The sequence below is a fragment of the Malaclemys terrapin genome, assembly GCF_027887155.1.
Source record: "Malaclemys terrapin pileata isolate rMalTer1 chromosome 20 unlocalized genomic scaffold, rMalTer1.hap1 SUPER_20_unloc_1, whole genome shotgun sequence".
NCBI lineage: Eukaryota > Metazoa > Chordata > Testudines > Emydidae > Malaclemys > Malaclemys terrapin.
Window position 1 is genome coordinate 12501 of NW_026530188.1, and position 11003 is coordinate 23503.

Genomic DNA, 11003 nt, shown 5'->3' on the forward strand with positions numbered 1-11003 from the left:
GTGAGGGAAAAGGGGGCTGTTGAGAGGCAGCAATAGGGAGGGGGTTGGGCCTGTGGGGGAAGTCTGGGCTGAGGGTCGTTGAGGCAGGGGGTGGTTGAGTCTAGGAGTTGAGGGATAAGGGTTGTGGGAGGAGGTTGAGGTGGCAGCTTAGAGGGATTCAAGGTGACAGTGGAGAGTTGGGGCAGTGGGTTTGGATGGATACGGACGGTGGGTGGGGTAGGAGAGGTAGGGGGGTTGAATTGGCCATGGGGCCTGTGACAGTGGAGAGATAAAGGTTCCAGGTGTTGGGACATCTTTGGGGAATGGGGATTATGGGTAGGGTGGGGGGCTGGAGGGCCGATGCTGATGTGAAAGTTTCCGTCTCCTGCTCATAGGCATAGGGATGGACTCTTGCGTCATTCCCCTCAGGCATGGGGGTCTCTCCCTTGTACAGACCACAGACTTCTTCTACCCACTGGTTGAGGATCCCTACATGATGGTACGAGCAGGGGTGGGTTCCAGAGTGGGCAGGGGAAGGGAGCAAGTAATGCCAGAGACCATGCTTGTGATGGCTGGTGGAAGGCGACTGTCATGGGCATGCCATCTTCATGGGGGGTGTACTCGTGAGCTCAGAGCCCATGGAGGGATGAGTGGGTAGGGGATATTCTCTGACTCAGAGCATGGGAAATGGGCCCCCTGTAGGGGAAACGCTCTGTGGTGCAGAGCACACAGGGCAGGAGATAGGCCCAAAGAGGGGGAGCGCCTTGAGTCTCAGAGCCCAGGAGAATTGGATATGGGCTCTCAGACTCTCAGCCCACAGGATGTGGGATGGGGCCCTGTTGGGGGTGGAGAAGTGGCACACATGTTCCTGTGCTCAGAGCCTGAGGCATGGAAGGTAGGCCCTATGGGTGACCCTCGCACCCCTGTGTTCCAGGGCCGCATCGCCTGTGCCAATGTGCTGAGTGATCTCTATGCCATGGGCATCACCGAGTGCGACAACATGCTGATGCTGCTGAGTGTCAGCCAGAAAATGACGGATGAGGTGAGGGGATGGGATGTTGGGGAGAAGGGTCTAGCTATGTGCTGTGGTCACTGACCTTCACAGCTGGTATGGGTGAGCTCAGCATGTCCCTGCACTGCTGGTGGGGTATATTGGATGTTCCGTGACAGGAGAGGGGGAAATACTACAGGTTTATAGAGTGTGAAGCAGCTGCTGCCCCAGAGCTGGCAGCCTGATAGCTCCTCTGCCCTGTGCAACTGAGATTTCCAGGCACTTAGTTACAATCCAGGGAAATGGTGGGGGAGGTCCGTGTCCCCCTACCAGAACCCTGACTTTCCATCTGAGGCCCCTGAAATACCCTAGTGCTGAGGAAGGCAGGGACTGAGCCCTCTCATTGGTCTGATCCAGACTCAGGCTCAGACATGGTTGGGCCCGGACTCTCCCTCCATCTCCCTTTCCCGATTACCCAGATAGGAAGCTTCCTGGTGGACTACAGGGCATTTCCTGGCATCTTAGTGGCGTAACTGGGCAGCACCTCCGGTCTCCGTCAGTCCAAGGCTGACACTTGTGTCCGTGTGCTTTTGCCTGAGACCTTTGAGTGGGGTTCAGACTCCCCACTGACTTTGTGCTAGTCCCTGCGCTAGTCCTGCTTTCGCTCTTCAGCTCTCCAACCTGTGGGTCTTCTCTATTTCTCTGTGGAGAAGAGGGCTGAGGAGAGAGAACAAGGATGCATGGGACAGATGGAGACTTAGGAGGTGAGACGATACCGGGGTAGTGAAGGGACTATCATGCAGGCAATGAAAGGGGAGAGCAGGACAAGTAAGTGGGCATCCTGAGAATTTTTTTTTAAAGGAAATTAACTGCCCCCAACAGTTTGTTAATGCAGAGCTAAGGTTGCCCAGTGGTGTCTCATGTCCTTCCAGAACATGGAGATTGGCTAAACTGAAATCCCAGAAGTGGAAAGAAGGCTCACAACACAGCCTTAACTCTACTGTGCCTCAGCATGCCAAGAACACACATACTGGCGCTCTAGAAATCACAGAGCACATGAGTTCAGCAGGCTAAAGTCCAACACCACCTCTTTGCTAGGACAAAGCTCAGGTTTAGGTCAGGTGTACTGAACAGGCATCGCCTGCCTTGCCTTACGCTGAGACGCAGAGACAGTTCCACCCAAACAATCCCAGATTTGCTTTTTGCTGCCACCCCTTCACTCCTGCAGTGAGGATTCCATCTGAGACATTGATTTCACCTACCCCTCACTAAGCCCTGGAGGCCACAGTAGTGTATGCCCCCGAGCTGATCATCCCTGTGGGATGGGAGGAAGAGGTCACCCTCATGCACCTCTCCTGACAGCCTGTAGAATTCAGCACTGAACTGAGGCATTCCTCAAAGTTCATGTGCAGCTGTTTTCATAGCATGGTGACAGCTCTGCCCACTTGCTCCAGCTGATTAGCCCACCACTCAGTACAGCTATGTCTCACACAGGATCACAGGTGGAGTGCAGGGAAGTGCTTAAATTCAAATTTGGAACACAGCATGAACAGTGGCAGATTTTTAGTGTCTGCCTATTATGGCTCCCTCTCTTACTTGAACTGTTCCCTGTGGCTATTGCCAGCTCGCGCGGGGCTGGGGGGAGACTCTTAAGATTGTGTTGGAGTACCATGTACCTTTGTATTTTCAGGTTTTCAGAAGCTGTAACCAGCAGCGCTGGGCAGCTTGGACTCGGCATTAAAGTGCTGGGGGAGTTAATTAAAGGAAAGAGTCCGTGTGATGTGGCCCATGCTATAGTGTGTCTCTCTCATCCCCCAGTACTTGGCACAGCTCAGTGGGGAGGCTCTTGTTATACTGAGCAGTAAAGCAAATAACTTTAATTTCCCCTCTGGTCATGTCAGTGACCACCTGTCAACAGTCAGTGCCCCAGGGGCTTGGTACTCTGTGTCCCTAGACCAGTGGGTCTCAAACTTCTTTACTGGTGACCCCTATCACATCACAAGCCTCTGAGTGTGACCCCCGTAATAAATTAAATACACTTTTAAAAATATTTAACACCATTATAAATGCTGGAGGCAAGCGGGGTTTGGGGTGGAGGTTGACAACTCACGACACCCCATGTAATGACCTCGCAACCCCCTGAGGAGTCCTGACCCCCAGTTCGAGAACGCCTGCCCTAGACCCATTTGTCAAGTCCCAGTCAGCAACTTGGTTCACATCAAAGGCGTTACCTTCATTCTAATAGGACACTGAACTATGTCAGCATCTCCACAAAGCACTATTCAAGTGTGCTGTCAGGGAAACACAATAGAGTCCATGCTGCAGAGAATGATTATTGTTCCTTCATTCTGAGGATGCTTCCTCACCTCTCCAGCCTTGCTCTGGGAGAATGCCCTGCTGTCCTGGCATGTTTTCCAGCATTTCAAGTCCTTCTGCTCTTCCTGAGTGGAGCTGATTAAATTCTGATATGTGACCTTTGGCTGTAGGTGTGAGGTCACCTGCATTATCAGTCTGTCTGGCCCTGTTGCATGTTATTGGGTTGTTGTCCTTTTCCATTCCTCCTACTAATCCACTTTCTGTGAATTCTGAAGTGTTGGCAGAGCCCAGATCCTGGTCCTCAGCTGCTGTCTCCCTGCTGGTGCCTCTCAGCCCTGGCTTCCATAAGACACACCCTGCCCTCTTTGCATACAAGTTCCCTGAGCTGCCAGTAGCCAGCCCACCAGCTGTTTCTTGACCTGTGTTCTCGCCCCCTAGGAGCGTGAAAAGATTATGCCACTGATAATCAAAGGCTTCCGGGATGCCGCAGAGGATGGCGGTACATCAGTGACAGGCGGGCAGACTGTGTTGAATCCCTGGATCATCGTCGGGGGCGTTGCTACTGTGGTGTGCCAGCCCAACGAATTCATCATGTGAGTGAGGAGCAGTGAGGCCCCAGGGACTGCACAGCTAGTACCAGGGTTAAAGGGCAAGGGGCAGCCCGAGGTTCCAGAAGCCCCAGGTGGGCAGGATGGTCTGAGACATGCACAGCTCCTGGAGTGGCGGGAGCAGTGGGAGGGGTCCCAGACTTTCATGGTCTGGGCTGCACGCTAGCCACTACGCAGTCCCCTGGAACCAGACCCCAAGGGACCATGGTTTTTACAAGGATGAGCGCGGCAGCTCTCCAACTCAGTCTGGGTTTTCAGGTTCCAACTACCTTCTCTCTTACAGTGAGTCCACTTTAGTTCAGTCTCCTGGGGAGATTTCTGTGCCTTCGGGGAAACAATGCAGTCAGTGAGTAGTGATGCAGGGAGGCTGTTTCAAAACAGATAGTATTCGTTAGTCACCCGGAATATGGCCTTTGAGAGTTCTTAGGTCAGCATGGAAAAACCACGCTCCTCAGTTCATATTAGTAGAAGCAGTGGCTGGCAGGCATAGCCAGGAATGACTCACCAGGGTGCGCACAGTTCACGGGTGTATCCGTTTCAGGCCAGACAGTGCAGTTCCTGGAGATGTGCTGGTGCTGACCAAGCCGCTGGGCACGCAGGTGGCTGTCAACGCTCATCAGTGGCTGGATAATGTACGTATTTGCCTGCTGTTATTGTTGCCCTGTTATGCTTGCACACCCTGCAGTCAGGGGAGGTGAGGGAGTCGGGGTTGAGGAGCTGCTATGGGAAAGCCCCCATAGATCCTGCGGCCCAGGCGGTAGAACATCCACAAGATGGGCAACAGGCCTTGTTTTGGACCCTTCATACTGTTTGGAGGAGGCTGGGGTGGCGGGGGGGCAGGCCTGGGTGCTTCTTACCCTCTCCTGTTTCTTTTCCAGCCCGACAGGTGGAATAAGATTAAGCTGGTGGTGTCCAAAGAGGATGTGGAGCTGGCCTACCAGGAAGCCATGTTCAGTATGGCCATGCTGAACAGGACAGGTAGGCATCTGGACATGTAGTTGGCGAGGAGCATGGGCTGCTCTGTTCTGCAGCTCCCAGCCTGACTGGGCTTGTGGCAACAGGATCTGCTTCCTGTCTCACTGTCAGGAGCCAGTAGTCAGGGAGCAGCCACAGCCTCTTGGCTTGTGAGCTCAGAGGTTAAACTAAGCAGCACAACATAAGATCTGTGCTTGGCAGGGAGCCTTCAGGGGAGCACCCCTCCTCTCCCAACATTAATCTCCCAAAAGAGAAAGAGATGAAGCCCTGGCCGTGAGAGGTGCATAAAGTCCCTTTTGGAATCCACCCCTTTGTCATGGAGTTAGCTCCTCCCCCAACCGGCCCGTAAATGCCTCTCCTCCCCCTGCCACAGCTGCCAGTTTGATGCACACTTTCAACGCTCACGCTGCCACCGACATCACGGGCTTTGGGATCTTGGGCCACGCACAAAACCTGGCCAAGCAGCAGCGCAGCGAGGTCTCTTTTGTCATCCACAACCTGCCCATCATCGCCAAGATGGCTGCCATCAGCAAGGCCTGCGGGAATCGTTTCGGGCTGCTGCAGGGGACGTCCCCAGAGACATCAGGTAGGGTGGGGAGCCAGGGTCACCTGAATTGGAGGTTGCATCCTAATTCACCTACCCACAGGCGGGTGGGAACGGCTGTCTCATCATCAGGTCTGGCCAGTTCCCTGGGGATTTCAGGGGAGGCAGCTGGGACGGTTTGTGGCGCAGAAGCTTGCTGTTTTTTGGATGAAGCTGGGATTGGCACCAGGGCCTTGTGTGAGACATGTGACCAGAATGGTGGGTCCTGGTGCGACAGGAGGGAGGGAGAGACTCACTGGGTTAACCTGGCAGAGCGGAATCTGATACCCTCTTGTTCCAGTATTTATCGACTCCACCCTCCTGGGCTGGCTGCCAGGCCTTAGTCATCCTGCCTTGCAGTCCCTGCCTGGGGCAAGGGGAGACGGTAATCCCCACACGTCACCCCAAGCCACTGCGTATGCACCAGCTTTAGCTAGCAGCTGGGCAGCAGGACTCTGGTGGCATCTGCCCACAAGCTAACTGTATGGGGCAGAGAAGAGCTTTCACCCCTTTCTGAGCTGCTCAGATTGGCCCCATGGCAGAAGGTTTGGGGGGCCAATAGCAACCTTCCCCCCATGACTGCTGCTGACTGTCTACGTGGCAGTGAGACTTGAGGGCGACTTGACACCCCTCCCCCCACAATGGGCACTGAGAAGCCCTGTCCCTCTTTGCAGGGGGGCTGCTAATCTGCTTGCCCCGGGAGCAGGCCGCCCGCTTCTGTGCTGAAATCAAGTCTCCCAAATACGGGGAGGGGCACCAGGCCTGGATCATCGGCATCGTGGAGAAGGGGAACCAGACTGCGCGCATCATTGACAAGCCGCGCATCATCGAAGTGACGCCCCGGGGCGCCACGGCCTCCCCCCAGGACAACAACTCAAGCGCCAGCCCTGAAGCGGCCTCGTGAGATGGCAGACCCTCCTTCCTTTGGACACTATAGGCCTCTGCCCGCAGACACAGGGCAGCAGGGCTGGCTGGGTGTCTTGGCTTTGGGAATGGGAATCACAGAATCATAGGACTGGAAGGGACCTCAAGAGGTCCAGTCCCCTGCACTTATGGCAGGAATGCGCTATACCATCCTTCCCTTGAGATCTGTGCTCCTTTCATGGCGCAGCAGGTGCTGATCTTTCTCCCCAACTCAGAGCAGCACCGTGATCAAACGGCTCCCCTTCCCAAGGTCAAGGTGGCTGAGGCGAGGCCCTTCCAGACTGCCTGATCTGAGTGTCACGCGATGCTGCCTCCCCCACAGGCTGATTCAGGGGGTTAACATGGCTAATTGATTCCTGCAGATTAAATGAATTAGTTATTTATTAAGGATAAATGCAGATGATGCAGAGCAGCAGGTAATTTCTATCTGGAATTATTTATTGGAATATTTCAACGAGCTCTCGGGCTCCCCCAGCCTTTGTTCAGACTGAGCAGCTGGTATAAAGGCTGGGAGGGTTGGTATAAGCCATGTGGCTGGACATGTGCCCTTCCTCTCTTTAATGAAGCTCTTCCCCTTAAACCCACCCTGGGGCTAGGAGGAGTCGAGGACCCCCAGAGGGCAGGGCACCAGCTCAGCCAGGTGGATTGCTTCTTGGGTTGTAAATTCCTGGTGATTGATTCAATAAATACCAATTTCTATATGTGCTGTGGTGGTCAATCTGCAGGGAAGGGGCTGGACACACACTGCACCTCAGTTCAAGGAGATACTGTGCAGAGGGCCTGCAACGAAGCCGCTTTAGAATTGGCATGATTAGAGTGGGATGGGATGGTGCAAGAAGGGTGGGGGCCGAATGTCAGCCAATAGATGTATCCAGTATCAAAGTTAATGTAGAATCACTGTTGCTAATGTTTGCAGATGATGCAAAGATTGCTGGAGTGGTCAATGAGGAGGATAGGGCAGCTAGGAATGCGAAAGGTGAAGAGGGCTTGGGGCCACCACATGACTTTATGGGATGCTCCTTGTTTTGGCCTTTCCAGTGCACTTTGCAAAATGGTTAATGGGAAAGGGCTGGAGGAGAGGAGAGAGGAAACCCCTCAAATTATCACTGAACCCAGGGGTATGGCCTAGCCATGAGGATCAGGGAGGGCAGTGTTGGGGGCAGGGGGGTGGGGATAGTTGGCTGGTCTGTTCAGTCCAGATGGTGGTGCCATCTGGTGTCTGTGAGGGAGGTTGGTGCTGCTGGAGCTGGGAGAAGAAATTACCCTAGTGTTCTCCCATACTGGCCTCTGGTTCTGCCTGAATTCAGCCTGGGACTGATAGCAAGGACTCCTGGGTTCTGTCCACGGCTCTGGGAAGGAAGTGGGGTCTAGTGCAGTGGTTCTCCACCTATGCTTTGTGGACCCCTGGGGGTTTCCGCACCTCCATTCAAAAATTTTTAGGAGTCTGCAAATGAAAAAAGGTTGAGAACCACTGGGTTGGGGGGGTGGGGGAGCTGGGAACCAGGACTCCTGGGTTTTCTCCCTTGCTCTGGAAGGGGAGGGGTGGGTCTGGTGGGTTAGAGGGGAGGAGGAGTTTGGTTCCCTCATCTGCCACTCAGCTGGTGTGAGATCACAGGCAAGTCCATTCCCTGCTCTGTGCCTGTTTCCCCTTCTCACCTTGTATCTATTCAAATTGAGCTGTTTGGGTCAAGGACTGTGCAGTGTCTGGCAAAATGAGATTCTGAGCTCAGCTACTCTAGTGCTGCTAATAATGCATACTGTGTAATTGGGCCCAGTCGCAGTTGGGCAGGGCAGCCAAGAAACACCCAGAAATAGGGCATAACAGTCTCTGGAGATGCTCAGGAGTTGTTTCTGAAGCTGCACAGGAAGTTTCCATTAAGGGCATGTAGTCTTGCAGGCCTCACCCATTCACCCTCCGAGCTGAGCCGGTCAGAGCAATGGGAAGGTTACATGCATGGGAGTTAAAGCCAGCGCTGTGGACTCTGCAGACAGTCAATGTGGGTGATTGCTGTGTGGGCTGGTCCCAGCACCCGGATCATTTTGGATGCAGGTAAGTGCTATTCCAGCTGTACTGCTGGCGAATGCACACAATAGGCAAGTGTGTCCTATGGATCTGGAGGGAGAGCTGGCAGCTCTAGAGGCTACAGAGCCTGTGGGACTTAAACCAAGACACTGTCCCAGTTTAAAGCAGGGAGCTCATAGCGCAGTGCAAGAGAAACCAGAGTAGAGTCGAGTGAGGGGAGGGTTTGTCAGACCTCATCTGCCCTAGTGGGGCGTGTGGAGAGAGGTCAGTGCCCAGGCAATGGGGGGTGTTATATCCTGGTCCCAGAGCCTGCACCACTTTGGATATAGGCTACAGATTTCCCCACGCAGTTGCTAACCTGAAGCTGGAGCGCTGCTAGTCATGAGGATCCCAGACTGTGCTTGGGGACAAGGCTTGGAAGAGTTTGGAAAAGCGCAGAGATGCTGCTGTTCTTCTCCAGCGCTGGAGCTTCCTGGGACCCGTGCTGCACTTCAGGGCAGACTGCAGAGTGAGAAGTTGAGCAGATGGGATGTGTTCATATGCATGGGCTGAGGTATAGAAATGTAAATGTTTTGTTGAACTGTGCATAATAGCAACAAAGTGGGGCAGGCTTTATGGGGAACAGCAGCACTGTTATTACCTAATAGGTAGTAAACAGATGTCTATAAATGTTCCAAATGCTGTTGAGGGTGTATGCTGTGTGTATTGGTTGTTTACTAAGGGGTTGACTGTGGCTCTGTCTTTGAACTGACTGGGAACTAGTAACACCAGCAATTTGTGTTTTACACACACTGGCCCTGAGTGTGACTCTGCAGAACCAAAGGCCAGAGTTTGGTCTTAACGTTCCTTGTAGAGTTTTCAGCTGAGCTAAGGTGCAGGGAAAAGAGGAGGCTGTCATAGAATTCTACATAATATTAGCTCAGCTCTGTTCCTGGTGTGCACTCTCTGATGGGGCCCCCTCAGCTTAGTTGGGACCGCTAGGTGCTACCACAATGCTATTAACATAAACTTAATAGTGGGGCTGTTAGACTATAGATATGCAGGCCTGCCTGTAAAGGCCTATACTTTAAGAACTTAGGTGTATTTTTATCACTTAGCTAGTGACAGGGGTATAAAACAAAGAATCAAAATCACAGTCCGCTTGTGTATGAGCCTTCTCGCCCTAGGAGAGTCTGAGGCCTTGTTCTTAGGCTAAGGCCTTTGGCTAAGCAGCAGGGGCAACCATAAGCTGGGAAGCGAACCCAAACCCGTCACACTGAAATAAGGTGCTATTGGGCTGTTAGGAATACAATCCTGTCCTGATAGTGCCCATCACCACCAGATAAAGATGGTTAAAGAAAACTTAGTTTGATAGCCTCCTGTCTGGCAAGAAATCACTTCTCAATAGTTGTGGTTATGAAACCCTCATTTCTGTATGTTTTATCTTTATGGCCCCCCACTTTTCTATTGTTAATCTGTCTGGTTCTCTAATTGCTTCTGTCTGATGTATAATTAATTTTGCTAGGTGTAAGTTAATTAGGGTAATGGGATATAATTGCTTAGAGAATTATGTTACAATATGTTAGGATTGGTTAGATAGATTTCAGTAAAATGATTGGTTAATTTATAGCTGAGATTACTACTATATAAACTGGGGTCAGACAGGAAGTGGAAAGGGAAATTGAAATCCTGTTTGCTAAGGGGGGGAGGAAAGGGAATCGGGAACAGGGACACAGGCAAGGCTCTGCGGCGTCAGAGCTGGGAAGGGACCACTGGGGAACAGACTATCGGCCTATAGAGATAAGCCCAACTGGTGTGAAGGGCTTTGGAATATGCTTGCTTGGACACTAACCCCAATAAACATTGCATTGTCTGTGCTTCATACTTCTGGTCTTTTGCTGCTTGCGTGACAAGAACCAGGGAAGTGGGAGAGTGAAGGAACAGCCCTCTAACAGGGGCCTCTACGTGCTCCTGTAATCCTGCTAGCAACATGGTCCTGATCTTGCTTGGAATGTTGCTCTTGCACCCTGGTCTCCTTTTAACTTGTTCTTCTCGTTGCAGGTTGTGGCACCAATGCTGGCCCATCACAAACTGGCACTCAAAAGTGGACTCACATATTTGTGCTTCATAATGCACCTTAGCTGGAGATGCCATCTCAGAGGGTTGCGATGCTGCTGCCATCCCTGGTGGAACGTTCTCGCTAGGGCTGTGCTCTGCTGGGGGGGGATTTTTGATCCTTGATGCTGGAATAGGGAAGCATTGGTACCAAAATGTTGCCTTTCTCTCCCTCTCCTCCCCCAATGCATCTGTTAACAAACTTTTGTTTCCACTTATAGTCACTGAGATATCATCACACCCCTCCCATCCTCCTGGCTGTAGAGAGAGGAAGCTGCACTCAGCTAGTGGAGGGTGTGTTAAAAAAGAAGAAAAATCCTCCTCTTTCACACATCGGTAAGAAAATAGTGCACTGTTCCTTGCAGTCAGTTCTTCACACTGGCGAGGCTGCTGGGACAATGCAACAGGAGGTAAAAGGCCCTAAAAGGGAGCCAGCGATGATGCACCTGAATGTGCTTGAGGAGTTGGAATCACCACAGCAGCAGAGCACACCCTGCTGCCCCATGGGGG

The 11003-nt window shown here is 52.5% G+C and overlaps 1 protein-coding gene across 1 annotated transcript in view; it reads left to right on the forward strand.

Annotated features, from left to right (window-relative positions):
• Window positions 1–7077, forward strand: part of SEPHS2 (selenophosphate synthetase 2) — a 7601-nt gene extending 524 nt beyond the window's left edge. Inside the window, exons 2-8 of the mRNA XM_054014936.1 lie at window positions 375–478; window positions 914–1021; window positions 3725–3879; window positions 4436–4526; window positions 4773–4872; window positions 5243–5455; window positions 6127–7077. Coding sequence (XP_053870911.1) covers window positions 375–478; window positions 914–1021; window positions 3725–3879; window positions 4436–4526; window positions 4773–4872; window positions 5243–5455; window positions 6127–6356 — 1001 coding nt within the window. The 3' untranslated portion in view covers window positions 6357–7077. The remainder of the gene's footprint in view (window positions 1–374; window positions 479–913; window positions 1022–3724; window positions 3880–4435; window positions 4527–4772; window positions 4873–5242; window positions 5456–6126) is intronic.
• Window positions 7078–11003: the final 3926 nt, after the last annotated feature.